The 19,882-nt window shown below is 40.5% G+C and overlaps 1 protein-coding gene across 1 annotated transcript; it reads right to left on the reverse strand.

The window, feature by feature from the left end:
• Positions 1-200: 200 nt before the first annotated feature.
• Positions 201-17,590, reverse strand: chfr (checkpoint with forkhead and ring finger domains, E3 ubiquitin protein ligase). Its single transcript, XM_033619655.2, has 18 exons — positions 17,456-17,590; positions 16,398-16,521; positions 15,500-15,599; positions 15,235-15,344; positions 14,680-14,739; positions 14,374-14,571; positions 13,147-13,230; positions 11,903-12,068; positions 9,955-10,109; positions 9,622-9,784; positions 9,041-9,240; positions 8,690-8,806; positions 8,275-8,358; positions 7,507-7,577; positions 6,678-6,765; positions 6,478-6,585; positions 6,262-6,334; positions 201-4,727 (listed from the first exon to the last, which is right to left on the reverse strand). Exons 2-18 carry the CDS (start codon positions 16,501-16,503, stop codon positions 4,685-4,687), a joined length of 1,926 nt encoding a protein of 641 aa, XP_033475546.2. The 5' UTR covers positions 16,504-16,521; positions 17,456-17,590; the 3' UTR covers positions 201-4,684.
• Positions 17,591-19,882: the final 2,292 nt, after the last annotated feature.

Here is a 19,882-nt window from a genome sequence, read left to right on the forward strand (position 1 = left end):
CGCACATTTTAACACATAATAATCTGCTTTAAAAAATTTGTGTCTGATTAAATCCAGCTAACTTAACTACTCTCTCATTGAAAAATCCAGAACCTATGAATATGCCCCTTTTTTATTATTATTATTATTATTATTATTTCACCTCCGGACACAAGATGTCTTCTCTTTCACTGAAAAGCCCATGTTCAGTTTGTGTGTGCTGGGGGGTTTCAGATAATGCCTGCCATACATGACAAGACTTTGGAAAGACTAAAGTGTGACACCCTCTAACATCTTCAGACAAGTTTTAAGTTGGAGCTCAAGATTTTGCAAAGACTAGGGCTCTCACGGGGTCACTATTTGCAACACTACTAGATTTCTTTTGAAATTATTTCCCATTCTGCTCCTGGTGGAAAATATTACACTAAACGCCCTTTAAGAAATATGACATATTAAAAATTCCTTACATGTACACAAAAATGCTTAACTCTAGAAACACAACCTAAAATGCATTGATTTGGATCCATATAATTCATAAAGATAAATTGTATTTGTGTACAACATTTACATTTTGGATTTTGTTGCCTCAACTTGCTACCAGCCTCTGCTGGTTAGCTGCATTATTTCAGTGAGAAGAGACCATGGAAGTGAGAGGCAAACTGTATCAAAAATTAAGATTCCTCACTAAAGAAAATGAGAAAAAACCTGACTTAAGACAGCTTGGACTGAGTTTTATGAGTACCTCACACCAAATAACCAAGATCACGGGTGCGCACACTAAATGAAGTAAAACTCCTGATTTTAATTCAGACAAGAGTCGTTTTATGTAAGGCGTGCTTAAGCTGCATTTTGGACAACGATTGGCTCTTTAATTAACTGATGTCACAAAATCCTGCTCAAATGGACATGTCTTAAACTTAGATTTAAGAACACAGAAACATTCCAATCAGCAGATGAAAATGAAAGCAGCCTTCTAGTGTCAAGCATACATCATTCTTACATCCAGGTAAGGGTTAACAGTGAGCAAAGTGGAGGGGGACCTTTAAGGTATTGACAAACACAAGTCAGTTTCTACAGATAGCTCAATCAGTCTTAATTTGTCCAGATAAGCGGGCAGATCTTTATTTATTTCAAAGACAATCTTAGCATCGCTAATACTACAGAGTAACATACAGGGTAAAGAGGCATTTATCAAATATATTTGTCAAACACGTCCTCAATTTTTTTTAATGTGCCTAGTTTTACTCTATAGTGATTAAACTAGAAGTTGATTATAGTCTAGACTAACTGTTGAAATAGTGCATTGCATACAAAGTTTACAGGCATCAGTAAGGACTGATGTGAATGTGACTGATGCTTGTTCAGTCTCCCATATCGCTGGGAGTTGTGATGAGGTAGAATGAAACCTGCCTCTTCCATACTGCTGAGCAGCCTGGTTCAGACTTTTGCACACATAGTGAGTAAATATTTGCCTTAGTATACAACATGCCCTCCCACTCCCCACCCCAGGGAGACTGCAAAGCACTCCTCCAAAGCCTCTTTATTACCAATTCCTGATTGGGGCGGCTTGGGACTGTTGTTGGCTTAGGGTGCCCAGATCTCCGGTAGGGAATAATTAAAACTCAGCCACTCTGTCGGGGGATCGACTGGGCTTTTGCTGAGGGCCTGAGCCGCTAAGGAATGCCAGTGTGGACCCACCATGACTCAGGGGGTAAAAAAAAAAAAAAGGAACACCTAAAGCATCTAACTAACACCACAAATTAATTGCGCTAAGGCAGAGGCCAGGAAAGTGTCCATTCACAATCCCATCTTGCCACCAACACTTAAAAATATGATGTGCTACATTCCCAAACAACACATACTGAACCCATATTACTAACACTATATCATCCAAAATGCATATCATTTTATTAAACTATCAAGGATATCCTTTGAAGAAGTTACATTTTACGTTGCCTTTTTTATGATGATGTACATATCATTTTGGAATGAAACTCTTCATATGATTACACATCAGATATTGTAAGCCATACACTGTATGAAGATGGCCCTTCAAAGATGTTCGGTTCATATCAGACGCTTATAGACTTAAAAAGAGGCCTTTTCATTTGTGTGAGATGAGTTATGTGCAAATATCCTCATAGCTGTACAATATAAACACATCTAGCAAACAAGTTTAGACATCTTTAGTGCGTATTCTTATAAATCGACTCAAGGCCAAAGTCAGGGCCCGCTCCCCCATTCTCCACCAGCATTTTCTACACACTAACAATAGTGAACATACAAAAAAAAAAAAAAAAAAAATCAAGACTTCATGCTTCAATATGTAATAAGGCCTCTTGAAACTAATGTCCGGATGTACTCATTTGATTAACCTAAATAATAACCTAAAAGCAAAGGCTGATTTGTCTATTTTTACAGTAGACATTATTACTAAGTGTGCATGTTTGCATGATGGGGACTAACTGACACTTGGGTGATGATAGTCATAAATGAGAGGTCATTAGATTCAACATGACTGTTCAGTGACATGTTAACACTGATTTTTTTTTTTTTAACTAACCACCGAACATTGTTCACCTACAATTAAACCAACAAGACAGCAGCTTTGTGTACCTGAGGAACCAGAGGAAATCTAACCAAACAGAAAAATCTACTGTCTGAATAAACCTCTATCACAACATAAATGACAACAAAATAAGCTACTGTTGAGTTTGTATGAAGAGGCGAAGCTCCTCCCCTTCTGGTGGACCACCATGGGACCTTATTTTTAAAAAATATATGTACAGTAACTAATAGTGAGAGACAAATAATCTTTTTATCACATCTGAATTGGGCCATGAATCACGCTTATGATGTATGACACTTTAAAAGATAAAGATAAAGAAATATAACACTGAAAATATTTAATTAGAAAGACTTCACAAGTTGTGTAAGTAACGTCCTAACAGTCACTCGCTGAGGCTATGCCTGTGTTTTTCCCAGTGGCCACTTGCGGTATTGCAGCAATAAAATTCCCTGCGCCCAAAAAAAGCATTTTCCCCGTGGACCACCTTCATACAAGAGACATCAGTAAACGTTTGATAGGACATCTTAAACTGTAAACAAGGCTCATAACTCTTTCTATTATGAATTTTTGATCAGTGGAGGTTTTATATTTGTAAGGCTTTCCTCGAGCCGAGATAAGCAATTATAAAATCCAACTTAATGATACAGCCATGGTTTCACAGCGGGATGTAATCACACAAGCAACAGGTCTTGCTCATTCTTTCGCCTCCTGGCTGATAAAAAGACCAGGAGTCACTGAATAAACACATCAGGTAAGATAACATCATATGTGTGTGGAAAACTAAATGGTAGTACAACAAAGCTATAACAAACTGCAACTTTCTTGACTTGCAAAATTACCTTTTAAATTACCAAATATGTGTGTAATTCATGGCACAATTCAAACAGGATAAAAAAAATATGTGTCTCTACCGTACATTTTTTTTTTCTAAACACCTGAAGAGGAGGGACTCTGCCTCTCTATTGGCATGATAGTATAAACTGCTGGTTCTGCGAGTGTATCCTGTAAAACTCTACTCTATGGGCTGACGCCACCACAGGAACATCACCTCCAGCATATCTAACCATTACTGGTTCCCTGGAGTGCAAACTTTTTTTTTCCTCTCAAGAATTTACATGGAGTAACTGTGCATTTCATCAAAGCTTATCCCTTACTACAAGGCTGGGAGAAAGTGTCTCCCACTACACTACGTTAATCACCTTGGAGATGATTATCCGGAGCAAAGCATACAGCAGAGGCCCCCGTGCCCTCTGACAGCGTTACAAAACATTGATCCCCTTTCCAATCCTCTACAAATATCACATGGGATTATGAATCTACTCTTGTACATATGTGTGGTTTTGACATGGCTTTATGCCTTCGTCTGGGAACACAGCAATGACCCGGCAAAACGAGAAGTCTCTGGAAGGTGGTGAGACATTTACACTTTATAATTAAGTTTAAAGGTTGGATATTTAGTTAATTTTCATCAGCATTATGGAGGAAGTCCTGGATTCTTATCTCAGCATGTCATAAGACTGAAAAATATAAACATAAAATAAGATATAAACAAGGTAAATGTACATTAGGTGGTCTGAGCCTCAGCTACCATGACTGGAGGAGAACTTAATATCAAACATGCTCACCAACATGTGCAATTGTACATAAATGGCCTTAATCCACAGAGATTGCCTCACTCGCTCTTAATCTGAGAAAACATTTTTGTCACATAGGCTGAAGGACATGTTAGGAAGCATTTTTAACAAACAAATACATTACTCCCAACAGTTGGTCGTTGTTTACCTGGTAGAACACACAAACGCATGAGCCACAGACAAAATTGATCTAAATTTAGATGGTGGCTGGTGTTAAATGCCCTCACAGGTCGTCACTCTGAAAAGCAGCTTAAACCCTTAGTAAACATTGAACTTTAATGTTATTGTGCATAGCATTATTTCACACAGCCCTGTGTCGGGGAAGACACTGATCACTACTGTAAATGGATACTGATTGTAATTTCTGCATTAGGTTATTGCATAACATTTGGAAGGCAGTTAGCTACGATGGACACAAAAAAAACTTAACAAGGTCATGTCTACGAGATGCTCAGGTATCTACATTTGACACTTCGGTGGAGAAACAAACCGCTCTGCTCCTTCAGCTCTTGAAACGCGTCTGCTCACATATATGGTTGAATTTCCTGAAATTAAGACAAAGAAAAGAAAGAACATCAATTGAGTGCTGCATGTGAAAACACAAAACCAAAGAGATGAGGTGACATGAAGCATCTAATACAGGTCTGACAGCAGACACAGCGAACTGTGGAAACAAATTAATACAAGAACTCCCTCTAGTGGTTAATAAGTAAACAACATGCAAAGGGCAAACACCCGGTGTCTCTGAGGTATAGTCAGAACTGTGATCACAACACGTTTACGACTCAACAATGGCACAAAAAATGCATCGTTGATATCCACCCAGCTGGCTTGAGGAATATGTGTGACCTTTCAAAATGAGTGTCTGTTAATACCCAGAAGTCTATCCAAAATATCCACAATAAATATGTTAAGTACAAGTGAAAAAAACTGCGGCTCTGACAACTGTGTCATTCCTTAAAACATGTCAATACATGACATTCAGTGATGAAGTATTATCTGTTTGTGTTACAGTACATGCTGCTTTTGATGGCTGCACGCAGGTGGGGCCCACTACAGTATGTATAATGGACAATCACTCCAGATGGGTCTGTGCTGTTCACTGGTCAGCATTTTTTTTTAAACTACAAATTATGGCTACAGATAAACAAACAGTATAGTAGAGAAGTAAGACAAAGTCAATTCGTTGATACAGAAGAGAAGCGATATACTGCAGAATTTAAAGATTTGACATTTGTCACACAAGGAAACATATCATCACTGATGCAGACAAAATTTGAGCCAATTATGCAGTTTCATTAGCCCCTTTTACACTGCCAGATTTTCCGCGAATGTTGGGCCGTTTTGCCGGCAAGCTGCAAGCGTTTAGACACACAGAGCCGGATTGGCGAGTTGATCTGAGGTGCCCAATTTTCCGCCTCGTAGGGTAGTCATATTGGTGGAACCCCTTTAGTTTAAACAGACCGAGGCAGCCTTCCACAACGTGAGGGGCTGTTGAAGACTCGTGGGAGGAGCTGTTGATGATGCCGCACGTGCGACCCATTGGCAGTGGATAAACAGGAAACAGTTGATAGCAGGAATTAGCGAGCAGCTAGTAGCAAGAGGGAAACGCAAACCTGACAGACACTGTAAAGATGAGCAACTGGGGAGACAAGGAATTGCGCGCCTTCCTTGCCTTCGCAAATGAAGAGGCCATTAACCGTCAGATGACGGGAACAGTGAAGGACGGGCTGACTTACGAGAGAATTGCCAAAGGACTGACCAGCCGCGGCTTCCTTCCCACGTCACTGTTTACGTCACACGCTGAGCTACACATTTTGTTACTTGCTCACACCCCCCATTGCTCCGAAAAAGGCACATTCTGTATAAACAAAAGTAGGTAGGCGGCATTTTGCTGCACTCCCCGATTTTGTTTTTATACTGCCAATGCTGAAAAAAAGACTGATTGGGCTTTCCTGCAAATTTGCACAATTCCTATCTAAAAAGGGCTATTGTTGTCAGTTAAATCTACAGTTCCACCATATAACCACTAGAGGGCAGATCTAAGACTTGTGGTGCTTTGAATGTAAAAAGACTTACACTGCATGATGTGCCTTCACCTGCGTACGACAGTTGCGTCCCCAGTAACAGTCGGGACGAGATGTTACAGTAGCTGAGGAACAAACGTCGAATTAAGTTTTTACAGTTACCATGACATATAACAAAAAGTCTAAACCCCTTTTATGTACAAGTTGTCCACAAAGGTGAATGGCATTAAAAATGGTTATGAAAAAACATGATTTTGGTCTGTCTGACCTGGCAGTTCAGTTGGAAGGATGTTCTGTCTGTATTTGTAGGCCAGCTCCTTGAATGCTCGCAGGCCGCAGCAGAAGCACAGGATGACATCGGCAGAGATACGAGGATCTGACGGGGACAGAGCGAAGAAGGACGGAATATTAACAATCAGTGTGGAGTTGAAAGTCCACAGCTTACTGATGAAGGTACTGAAGGTTTACCTGACAGAGAGTAGTTTCTCTGCTGTAAGGCCTGCAAAGACTCCTGGAGTAGATCTCTCCACGACTTCCCTCTGGAGGACAGGTAGTTCTGGAAGACGGATGGAAAGAGAATCTTAACATCACATATGACACTAGGTGGAAACGTGAATTTGAAGTATCACACATCTGTTGCATGGGTTGTAAGCAAGCGGCAACCTCTGAGGCTGAAAAATGAAGCCAATGAGGAAGTGCCAAAAACTGCAGTTTAACTAATGGCCACTTGAGGCTGGCTCCAAAAGTGAATAAACATGTTTTTGGTCTCTATAGCTAATTTCTCCCTTCATGACAACTGTACAGGCAATGAATTTTTATATAACTCCCCCGTTTACATTTTATTAAGACTTAAAGTTCCACCCCTAACTCCTCCACAGCTTCAACCTCTCATCCACTATGGTCAATTCTGGCTCCTAAAATCCAAGATGGCGACGGCCAAAATGCCAAACTCAAGGCTTCAAAATGGGAGTCCATAAACCAATGGGTGATGTCACGGTGGCTACGTCCATTTTAGCTTTAGTTGATAAGGCTGCCATTTAGTAATCTGGAGAGCATATTTAGCTTAGAGTAGCAAAGTTTAGTGAATGCACAGATCTAAAGTGTCTTAGAAATTCATGAAGGAAAATATTTTGTCAGCAGTTGCCCCTGTCAGAATCAAACACCCAGGACAGGTTATAACAGTAAGCCCTACCCCCTGACCTAATCATGTAATGCATTCTAAAATCCAAATAAATAACTGAAAAAAAAAAGAGAAAAATCATTGGAATATTTGATATGCACAGATAGTCCATTTTACCTGAAGGATCTCTGATTCATAGTTATTGTTGTTCAGCACACCATCCAGGCATTTGTCTGTCAGATTGAGCTCTGAAAAAAAGTAGAATTTAACTATGAAAGATTTTGTAAATTACAACACATAAATTAGCAGTACAAACAGATATCTGAGAAGCTATATCTCAGCAAATGTTTGAAGGTTGCAGGTTTGAACTCCTGAGCTGCACCTTTGTTGTACAGAGATACATGAGCTCTGGAAGCTGAAGTCTAACTTTATCTGAGCTGCTAAAGCATATGTTTCTTCCACACTGATACAAAGTCACTGAGTTACAGCAATACTGCTGAACAGTGTATGAAGCTATTAATTTAACACTGTGTCTTGTTATTACATGATTATCACTCAAGGTCAAGGTCAGATACCTCACATATAATGCACATTTAGTGATTACATGTGTACATGCTACACTGGGCTTATTGTAAAAGGAAAACACCTACATATATTCTGCTGTGACATGCTTCATACATTTATGCAGGAAAATGTTTCATTATAGTTTTACAATCAGCTAATAACATTTTGTCAGATACACAGAGTGCTCATTATCTGAGGCTGACAATCATCACAATTACAGATATTTCATTTGGACACCATTTGTGAATCAGCTCCTTCAATTAAAAAGAAATGTTACAATCAGAAAAAAAAAAAATCCCATAGTGGTCGAAGCCTACAACCCAGCATTACGCCTCACAGTGGAAATCCCCCTGAGGCTGTTTTTCTGAAACAGATACATACCGCTGAATCGAGCCAGACAGCCTTGACAGCCAATCCTCTGGCAACCCCAGTACATATGACAGAATGGTCGCTGGCACAGCACACCTGCCAACACACAGCACATCATGTATACGAGGTGTATAATGGGGTTTGTGCAACAACCTATCCATACGCCTATCTGTGCTTTAATTATCAGCTGATTTTACATGAACTTAAAGTACTAAATGTATGTATATTTAACATAGATTTATACTGAAAAGCCTTACGCAATTTAAGATATACCAGCACCAGGTGGCTTGTACTACCTATAAATTTCAATTAGTTCTAACTGAATTTCTATTTCACTCTAGTTACATGCAGTTTTCTGCATGACAGTATAATTGTATTAACTACATTACATTACATCTCTGCAGAGGGAATAACAAGGACTGCTCACATTGTTGAGCAGTGACCTGCTCGCTGTTTAGCTCAGCCCGTCTGTCTGGCATTGGCTGGAGGCAGCAGGTGCAGATGAGATGGCAGCCCTGAGGGGGGCAGCGATACTCCTGAGGAGCTGCGGACAGGATGGGAGCAGAAAAAGGTTTTAGACAGGAGCAAAGACATTAAGGTATGAATGGAAAGCAGGAGGATCCTCACAGTTGTGCTGAAGCCTGCTTTCACATGCATTTTCCAATTAAATAACACACTTTACTTCTTGAATTTTGGTAACAGGATGCTGCACCCAGCAATTTGTCATTTAGTGACATATTTAACTTTAGTTACTGAGCTCATCTGTAACTATAATCACCTGAGGGGATGTCAGAGGATGTTGAAGGCTGCTCCCCTGTGGGCTTTGCAGATCCCTCCTCAGTTGCTGGTTTGGGTGGAGGAGGTATAAGTGGTGGAGCTGGCAGGCCAGGGAGCCAATAGTTTGAACCTGTAGCAAACAGCACCTGACTGACGTCCCTCCTGTAGCCAGGACACTGTCTGCAGATCACTAAAGGCTGACTGGGGACAAAACACAACAGAAAATCATCACGTGGAGGTGTTATTCAGTAAATGAGAAAACAGGCTCCCAAATTTTTATTGTGTCACGATATTCTGATGACAACTGTTTTTCATAGTTAAGTGAATGGTGTTTTTTTCATTAACACACACCATAGATGTGAATATTTTCAGAACTTGTGATTATTATCCTTCAACAATGTGTTAACTGTTTTCATTTTAGATATTGTACATATCTAATTTTAAAGAGACTTTTTTAAATCATTGCCCAGGCAACACATTGTTAGACATATTTTAGTCTGTTAGTAACGTAACGTAAACTAACCAAAGTCTGGTGCCAAAATGAACACTGCTTTACTACAGATACAAACTATCAGATCTTACCTGATGTCTGAGGAGTCGCTGTCATTGTCAGAGAGCTCAAAGAGATAATCTGAACTGCCCTCCTCATCTGAGAAAGAGCGCTCAACTTTTGGCTGCAACATGTCCTGAGTTATCTTGTTCCGGCTGTCCATGCTCTTCAGGTCCTCCTCACTGCGGCACTTCTCTGTGGAAGAAAGAGGGACACACAGATGTATACAGAGCCATTATACTAGGTAAGTAGGTCTTGCTTACATGCCATTCTTTCTTCGTCAAAGGCATAACATGCTGGCATTATGAATAAAATTAAGTGCCAACATGTTAAATACTATCAAAATGGTCTTTATCTGTGCAAACCTGGGTGCTGGATGAGGTAGGCCTCCACCAGGTTGTTGAGGATGTGGTTCTTACGAATCCTCTCCACAGGGCAGCGGCAGGTGGGGCAAAGAGAAGAACGCTCCATCCAGCCTGAGTAGCAGGCAGCACAGAAGACATGCATGCAAGGCTGCAAGCTAAAACAAGAGACTTAGAATTAAAACTCACACACCACTGGTATTTAGTGGACATGCTGCATGCATGCAAAGAGCCTTACAAGACCACTAAGTACACTGAACAAAAATATAAACGCAACACTTTTGTTCTTGCTCCCACTTTTCATGAGCTGATCTCAAGATCTAAAACATTTTCTATACGTACACAAAAGACCATTTCCCTGAAATATTGTTCACAAATCTGTCTAAATCTGTGTTAGTGAGCACTTCTCCTTTGCCGAGATAATCCATCCCACCTCACAGGTGTGGCATATCAAGATGCTGATTAGACAGCATGATTATTGCACAGGTGTCCCTTAGGCTGGCCACAATAAAAGGCCACTCTAAAATGTTCAGTTTTATCACACAGCACAATGCCACTGATGTCGCAAGTTTTGAGGGAGTGTGCAATTGGCATGCTGAATGCAGGAATGTCCACCAGAGCTGTTGCCCGTGAATTGAATGAACTGAATCATTTCTCTACCATAAGCCGTCTCCAAAGGCGTTTCAGACAATTTGGCAGTACATCCAACCGGCCTCACAACCGCAGACCACGTGTAACCACACCAGCCCAGGATCTCCACATCCAGCATGTTCACCTCCAAGATCGCCTGAGACCAGCCACGCGGACAGCTGCTGCAACAATCGGTTTGCATAACCAAAGAATTTCTGCACAAACTGTCAGAAACCATCTCAGGGAAGCTCATCTGCATGCTCGTCATCCTCATCGGGGTCTCGACCTGACTGCAGTTCGTCGTCGTAACCGACTTGAGTGGGCAAATGCTCACATTTGATGGCGTCTGGCACGTTGGAGAGGTGTTCTCTTCACGGATGAATCCCGGTTTTCACTGTTCAGGGCAGATGGCAGACAGCGTGTGTGGCGTCATGTGGGTGAGCGGTTTGCTGATGTCAACATTGTGGATCGAGTGGCCCATGGTGGAGGTGGGGTTATGGTATGGGCAGGCGTATGTTATGGACAGCAAACACAGCTGCATTTTATTGATGGCATTCTGAATGCACAGAGATACCGTGACGAGATCCTGAGGCCCATTGTTGTGCCATTCATCCACGACCATCACCTCATTTTGCAGCATGATAATGCACGGCCCCATGTTGCAAGGATCTGTACACATTTCCTGGAAGCTGAAAACATCCCAGTTCTTGCATGGCCAGCATACTCACCGGACATGTCACCCATTGAGCATGTTTGGGATGCTCTGGATCGGTGTATACAACAGCGTGTTCCAGTTCCTGCCGATATCCAGCAACTTCGCACAGCCATTGAAGAGGAGTGGACCAATATTCCACAGGCCACAATCAACAACCTGATCAACTCTATGCGAAGGAGATGTGTTGCACTGCGTGAGGCAAATGGTGGTCACACCAGATACTGACTGGTTTTCTGACCCCCCCAGACCCCCCCAATAAAGCAAAACTGCACATTTCAGAGTGGCCTTTTATTGTGGCCAGCCTAAGGCACACCTGTGCAATATTCATGCTGTCTAATCAGAATCTTGATATGCCACACCTGTGAGGTGGGATGGATTATCTCGGCAAAGGAGAAGTGCTCACTAACACAGATTTAGACAGATTTGTGAACAATATTTGTGAGAAATGGTCTTTTGTGTATATAGAAAATGTTTTAGATCTTTGAGTTCAGCTCATGAAAAATGGGAGCAAAAACAAAAGTGTTGCGTTTTTATTTTTGTTCAGTGTAGCATTCAAGCCCTCAGCCGTGTATATCTGTACAGACTTCAGTTTTCCTGAGATCTTACCTGACACAGTCATGCAGTAGGTCCTGACAGATAACACATGTCAGGCTCTCCTCCATCTTGTCCGTCTTAGTCCCTTCCACTGGCGGTTTCGACAGAAGACTCCCCTTAGTTGAACCAACCACTTCTGTACTGGAGGTGTGTGGCAAGTCCAAATCATAATCTTTATCTGTAAACACAAGAACTGTATGTTAACATGCTACACTGAGTTTTTGGAAGTTGTCTGGTTTGGCTTACAAAAACCTTCCAGGCATGTTTTTGGGGTTGGAACAAGTAAAGTAAGTACAGCTCTGGATATACATAAAGGTCCCCACTTTATCTGTTCAAGTGCAACGACCACTGCAAAGTGGTTGGTCTTGGGTGCACAGACTGTGTGGGTATCTCCAAGTGGACCTGCTATTTTGGTTCATGTATGTGCAGCAGTCCAGAGTGCCAAAGGTCTGGCTGAGGTGCCATGTAGATAAAACAGTGTGGTGATTAATAAATACACTCTAAGCCAGTCACATTACTCGTCTCATAGCTCTGAAACAGCTGGATTCATGATTCATTCACACAGGATTAATGAGTCCCCATAATTTGTTGTTTCACGCATAGGCACAATACGAGGTATTCTGTAGAGGCCTACTGTCATTTGCAGGTGATTTAACAAAGCTAATCACAGTGGACGGCTGTGTGTAATGGCACTGTGCTCTGGCGTGGCACTTCTTTAATCAGAGGCTGCAGATTGAACAGTCCTGCTCCCTTCAGATGCTGCAGGAATTTAATAAACTGAAGGAGAAGCTTCTCATATAGTGTAAAGCTACTGGAAAAGATACAAGATACAGTACAAGACACTGTAAGATTGGTAAAGGCAGAATGCATACTGGCATTCCTAATCTAAGCACAGTACATGCTGTTTTATGATGCTTTAAATGCATCTACTGGCTGGTGAGTTAATTTACCTAATTAATTTGCATTTAAAGCATTATTTTGTCCTTTTTGGTGTATTTGCTACAAGAATTTAGTTTGCTAGTGTTGATAAAATCAGCAATGTGGTAGCTTTCCAACTGTTTGCACCTCTCCTCCCACCTGAGCACTATACTCTCTGCACAAAAATACCACAGACAAGCAAATTTCAAGGTTAGGCAAACCTCAAATGGTCAGAAATGCTGCTTGCACTGGTTGTTGTGCTGCCTCAAAAATAGGGCCCAAATTCTAATGTGAGGAATCAAGAAAAACCAAGTTAATCTACAGGTAAGAGAACTTACCATTATCAGTTTTCCTCCTCTTGCTTTTTGGCTCCATGTTGTCCACGTCTTCTTCATGTGCTGGGGCAGCATCTTTAACTTGGCCTGATAGGATGGATGAACAACAGACCAGGGATAAATACGTTAACATCTTAAAACTGCTTGCACTGATGTACTGTATCTATATAATGGAAGGATTTAGTTGAAAAGGGTGTGTCATATACCAGCTTGACTGTGGAGGAGTTGGTTCTACAAAAGGAGCCACTTCTATAGCATGGACGGTGTTTGATAACAAGGACTTCACCAAAAGAGCAACACTCACAACAGAGGACACTTACTTCTTAATCTAGCAAGTACATTACCGGGAGACGAGTTGCGAGTGACTGATCTTAGTTCAATCAATCATATGTCATTCAGCGGGTAATTAATCAGAGCTGCATGTCCCAGTGTGGCGTAAATTATAAAACAACCTTGTAAGTTTTTAAAGGTTGGGAAAAGTGAAGGGATTGGCTCATTTAATCACTGTCAGTTGGGAATTTGGCTAGGAAAAAAAACAGTCAATGCACAAAGCAGATGAGAAGAGACTGGCTGAAGATAGTGTGATAATCACAAGCTGGATACATTTTGCCCAACACAGTCTGAGTTTAAAGCTCAGTACTGATCAGCTGACTAACATCAGCAGGTCTGTGTCCATCAGTGACCATGATCAGAGCCACAGCTCTGCCTCTCTGTCTGCTCCTCTAACATCCTGTGAATCCACCATCTATCACACTGACACACAATGCAGGAGCTAACTGGATACATCTCACCACACTAGCTGAAATTATTTTATCACAATTATATTAGTATTACTATAGTATTCTAGTAAATACTCTGTAATATCATGATATTAGTTTAATACCATATCAACCACTCCTATTTTAGACAAATAAAAAATCATGGGTATGGGGTAGGACCCGGGGTATTGGCATCACCATGAGGTTACCAGGCAACCACCTGAGGCTCTGGGAAGTCACAGCTCCCAGTCAAGAAATAGACCAGAACATAAACAGAGCACTCATCCCACCACAGGAACTCAAACATGCTGTAGATAATCATCATCAATAAGCATTCATCTACATAAACTATATTATAAATTAAGAAACAATAGCAAGGTATATGTGTAATGTATATTAAAGGTAAAGTGTTGTTCATTTCCAGAGAGAAAGCTGAAGGTCACTGCTATTTGACAATGTGTTAGAGACCTACCGGAGGCAGGACAGGCTGTGGTTGCCACAGAACCAGAAGTAACGGGGCTCCCAATACAGAAGTGGGAAGTGGAGGTGGAGGGCTGAGGTTCCTCCTGAGTCGGATCACGAGGAGCTTTTGTGAGAATTACAGGCTCCACAGAGAGTGACATCTCTGAAGGTGGAACAGGAGCGAGACTGTGGGCTGAGCTTTCTGTGTCTGAAGTTTAGATATAGGGTGTGGGTTAGCACTGAGGCACAATATAGCTGTGGAAAAAAGGTGGTTGCATTCAGTAGAGGAGTCATGGGAAATTACCTGGCTACTTACCACAACTATGTTGTGCAATAGCTTGCTCAGTTTTGATTGCGTGGTAAACATATGCAACATCTGCAGGGCGACAAGAGAAGATGTTTGTCTGTTCTTCTTATACATTTATTTAAAGCTATAGTGCGTAACTTCTGTCGCCTCCCAGCGGATAATGCGTTATTACAACTAAAAAGCTGGCGGCACTTCCATGTACACAGAGTAACACAGGATCCACTTCTGAACCGTGTCTCGGCCGCTTCCTCGCCATGTTGCTTTCTCTTTCTAGCTGTGCTCTACCTCTTGCTATGAGACTCTCTGCTCTTCCTTCCCCTCCCTTCTTGTTGTGAGGAAGCATTTCCTGTGTGCCAGCGCAGGAATGTCGCCGGTCTACACGCATACTAAAAATGACATATACTGAAAAGTACCGCAAGATGTTAGAGGAGCCGATCAGCTTAATTAGCATTGTGTCATCTCTTCTAGTAGTGGCTTGGGTGAAACGGACATTTACGGACCTGTAGAAGTTATGCACTATAGCTTTAAACATTGTTCTCATGGCAATCAAAATGATCAACTCACTTTGTTCCGGTTCGCTTTTCCTGTACACAAAGTAGATGACATCACCGCTCTGCAGCATGTGAGTTTGCTTCTTTACCAGTTTGGACATGTTGATCACTGTGCCATTAGTGCTACACACAAACAGACAAGCAATCGCATGTGTCACTCTACAATGTAAAAGGTCACGTGTTTGCTTTATGAGAGGAAATGTGTTTTGAAGAGCTCTAAAAATGAAAGTGCAGTCTTCCTTCTCAACATATGGTTTGTTTAATTGAATTTGTAGTACCTCATGTCTTCGAGCCACACCAGCCCTGAGCTTTCATCTTGCACTATCTTGCAATGCTCCCCTGAGACCAGTTTGTTGGCTGGGAAGGACAGATAACATCCTGCCAACAAAATAACAACACACCATGATGAAAACACAGACTAGACATAATACAGATTACTATGACGCTCTAAGATAGAACCTGTGTGATTTCTTCAGCTTTTTAGTGGCCCTGTTGGTGGAGTGTAATGGATGATATGTATCAGTTTGGGAGTATGATACCAGATTGTGTTCATTTCTTATTATCCCCTCTGACCATTCCAAAATAAAATCTACGCAATTCTGGTTGATAGTGCAACACGGTTCTATATCTTTAGTCTACCATTTAAAATGAATGCCCTAAAGCTCCAAACTCATACCAAGGAGATTCACCTCAAACTTTGTTGCGTGGACTTTTCAAAAAATCTTTTATTGCCCAGACATACGCTAACCAATTAAGGCTTGTTGATTTGCACTGCAAAAAAAAAGTAGACCCCAGCAGCTCTCCACAACAAAGCAGACATGGGGGGAAATATAGGCCTAACCTTTTCTTAAGCAAAAACCCATACAAAAAAAATCTACTTAATATTCTGCACACATGTTCTCAATGGACGCCTTTTGTTATCATCACAAGGGGCTGTCTAAGTTTGGTGCACTAAAGAAGGCTTTGTGTTTTCGAGGGGGAGGTTTTAAAGGCTCCAGACACTGACAGCAATGTCTGTGCTACAGACAGGACGATCTTTTGTTAACAGGCATCGCCACATTTAGAGGTTTTTAAAAGCAAGGTAAAATATGTTAACAGTTTTAGGACATAAGATTCAATATGAAGGTATATCATGATTGTTCACTGCATAATACACACATATAGAGTTTAACATACCTTTTTTTCTGCCAATGGTGCATTCTCTGTTGAAAAGCAGGACAGTTTCACTGGAGTCTACTTTGACAAGCTTTCCCCATGGCTGTCCTCTTGGGTAACTGTCCATTTCCCAACTTTTCTACAACTGATGAGAAAATTTTGGTTTCACTTTGAGGCACTCTAAGACTTTAAGACACGTGTTGAAATGAAAACCTGCTGAGACATTTTATTACATTAGATAATATATACATCAAGCTAACTATTCATTGTTGCCAGCCAGATGGGTTTTGATGTCAGATGCCAAATATGGTTAAAAACATTAACATTTAAAGTCACTCAGGTTCTCAGGCTCTCAGGCAGACATACCCTTATAAAATATCATTTAAATATTTTTTTAATGAATCAATGCATCTATTCTTCATTTCGGCATTCAACAAAGACTCAAATTTGGACTTATTTCAACAAGATTTCAACTTAAGGAACTGTTTTCCATTTAAATCCCACAGTTCTCTTAAGCCAAAACACACTACAAAACTTAGCATTTTGAGTAGACGGTTATGGTTTTGGTTTTGGTTTTAAAACCAGTGCTGTTAGATATATCGTGTTTTATGTATGCCGAATTCACAAGTGAACTTTGTTGATTCGTATAACATTATAAGCAAAGTTAGGATACATATGCACGTTGCAAAATAATCAAGGCTTCATTAAACTGAAGAAGTTTCCGATTAAGTTTCGTATGAAACCCACTGGAGCAAAATCTGCTAGCAACACCTTGCTAAGCTTGGCTCTTCTGACCTTACTAACGTTAGCTTTTTGGTGTTATTAGCTGACTTTGTTTTGTGACAAGCTTAAAAAGTGAATTTCAATCGTCAGAATGTTTAATAATCCGTATGTTGTGGGATATCATCACACATAACGCGAATACACAACTTCGTCCAGCAACAACACTAAGCTAACGAGATAGCTAACGTTAGCAGCCAAACACACTGTGTATTCAACAGAAAAAGCAGCAGCACACGGCAACAACCACACATGTCCGTAACGTTACACTTGTTTCGTGTCTGACACGGTGACTTTACCGTCAAAAGTTTAGTTTGATGTCCCAGTAGTTTTGTTTAAAACAGCTTCGTGTCCTCATATTCCAGCGAGGCAAAGATGCACTTCCTGCCAGGCTCAGCGTTGTCACTATACGCCGTCATCAGCTGATGGAGGAGGGGGTTGTTTGGGTTTGCTTGTGTGCTGAGGCTGGAAACCTCAGGACACGATTAGACAAGTAGGTACAAGTGTCATATGCTGAATATCATTAAATAAATAAGTAAATAGACTCTTGTGTTGATCAAATGCAGGCACATAATATACCCAGAAGTGTAGAATGTATAGATCCTTTAGGGACCGTTCACTACCACACAAATATTTTTTGTTGGCTTAGGGGAGGTGCATTAAAATTGAAATGGTTGTAATTTGTATTAATTTTACCACAGATTTTACAGAAAAACATGCCTTCAAAACCCATTGGAAGGCATTTCTGCTTCAATTAGTGCTAAAAATTAGACCAGTTATTACAGCCAGAAACTGTAAAAACAGAAATAATCATTGGATTTTCAAATTTCTGATGACCCTCGGACACATCATGTGCGAAGAATGCTTCTGTCCGGAAAAAAAATAAATCTGAGCTCAAAATATATAGGTTATATTGCATCAAAATCACTTTATTCTACATCTCATTTAAAATCTGGCCAAAAAAAAACTCAAACTGTTTTCACTAACTAATCAGCATGCACGGCAATACACAATTCTTTTTTCAACTCCAGGATTTTGTCTTCAACTTTTAATATTCAAACATCAACAGTAAGTTATAAAATCTAATAACTGATTTATGGTGGGGTCACACCTCAGCTGACCCCCCTCCTCTGATAAGTAAAGAACAGTCCCTTACTTTAGTAAAAGCACTAATACCACACTGATGAAATACTCTGTCGCAAGCAAAAAAAGGCCTGCTTTGAAGAAAGACATATGTAAGCATATTCTGGAAAAAGCAGCCTAAAAGTATTCAATGCAGAAAAAATGTCCCCTGCTGTGACTGTTATATCATTAGATTACTATTACTCATGTATTAAAGTGAAAGTAGGATTTTGATGTTTAAGGTGGATCTCATTTTAAACTATTTTGTACAGGACTGCAACTAATGATTTTTCTCATTATGGACTAATATGATTATTTTCTACATCATTCAAATGATTGTTTGCTCTGTAAAAACTCATAAGATATTGATGAATGTCATCAAAATTACCCAGAACCCTGCAGTGTTTTTTATGTCCATCACTCCAAAACTAAAAACTATCAAAATATATTAAACCTATTAGAGTAATTAAAAGAAAAAGCAGACAATATAATGTTTTTGAAGCTGAACCATGACATGTTTTTACATGATAAATGAAAGTATTTTAAAAGTAGCTACCGATGAATTTCTGTCAATCAGTAAATCATTTTAGCTGTACTTGCACATACTGTTGGGTAGTTCAACTTATATTAAAACATCATGTTATATTCGTTTTTTCTATGCCAAATTTTTTAGAAAGTGGCCTGAAAAGAAAAGACAAGTAAAGAAAAGTAAAGTAAAAGTGCCACAAATTAGGCACTTACTTACTTAAGCACAATACTTTAGTAAATGCAGTTACTATCCACCACTGACAGCACCAGGTAAATTCATGCTAGAAAATAAAGCGTGCTCGGAATAGATATGATGACTACAAAAAAAAAAACAACAACATGTTGTTACTTCCTGTATATGTAAAGTGTGTAGTATCTATAGAATTTAAATGCTCATAATGTATTCCAGGTTTTCATGGTTACTGTGACGACTTCATTTCCCTATGTGGATCACCTTGTAATAATATAAAAGTATGTTTTACCTCAAACTTTTTCCCTCCCGCTCAGCATTTTTTGTGCAGCTTTTAGAGTCATTACAGAAGATACTGGTCTCGCCTTGATAGAAGCATTGTTGACAGTCACTGTCTGCAGCTGGAGCCTTGTCTCTACTTTGTATTGGTCTAAACTGACAAATCAAAGAGGTGAAGAGAAGTTGTTGTGAAAAGCTGCCCTTTGTTCTTTGGCATTAGTTGTTCTAGACGAAGGCATCAGGTGGTGATGGTGGTGATGGGTGGAGGTTAATGTGGTGATGCTTAGGCTCAGTATGTTGATAGTGTTTGCCACCAGGACGCCAGATGTCCCACGAGAAACAAGGGCCCTCATCAGATGAAATAGTTCTTTCCTGAGGATACTCTGCACATCATGGGGGTGTTAACCTCTGCAAAGTGCAGCCAGATCTCAGGTACATCTGCCTTTATTTACCCAAGGATCAAGGTACTGCAGGGTGGGCAGCATACCTGCCACATGCAGGTTGAGGAGCACCAGGCTCATGCGTCCTCGTGAAAAGCTGCTACCCTCTAATGTTGTGTCCACAGCATTTCTCATAGTGACTGACAGCCGTGAAGTGATGTTCAGGT

Source organism: Epinephelus lanceolatus, chromosome 9, assembly GCF_041903045.1.
Source record: "Epinephelus lanceolatus isolate andai-2023 chromosome 9, ASM4190304v1, whole genome shotgun sequence".
Taxonomy (NCBI): Eukaryota; Metazoa; Chordata; class Actinopteri; order Perciformes; family Serranidae; genus Epinephelus; species Epinephelus lanceolatus.

What these genes read in the sequence shown, in the direction of transcription:
- chfr (XM_033619655.2), bottom strand. Translation starts at nt 16,503, where the DNA reads ATGGACAGTTACCCAAGAGGACAGCCATGGGGAAAGCTTGTCAAAGTA. An exon ending in CTACTGCATGACTGTGTCAG is followed by an intron (nt 10,110 to 11,902) that starts GTAAGATCTCAG and finishes CTCTTGTTTTAG; the next exon opens with CTTGCAGCCTTGCATGCATG. An exon ending in GCAGGTCACTGCTCAACAAT is followed by an intron (nt 8,359 to 8,689) that starts GTGAGCAGTCCT and finishes GTGTGTTGGCAG; the next exon opens with GTGTGCTGTGCCAGCGACCA.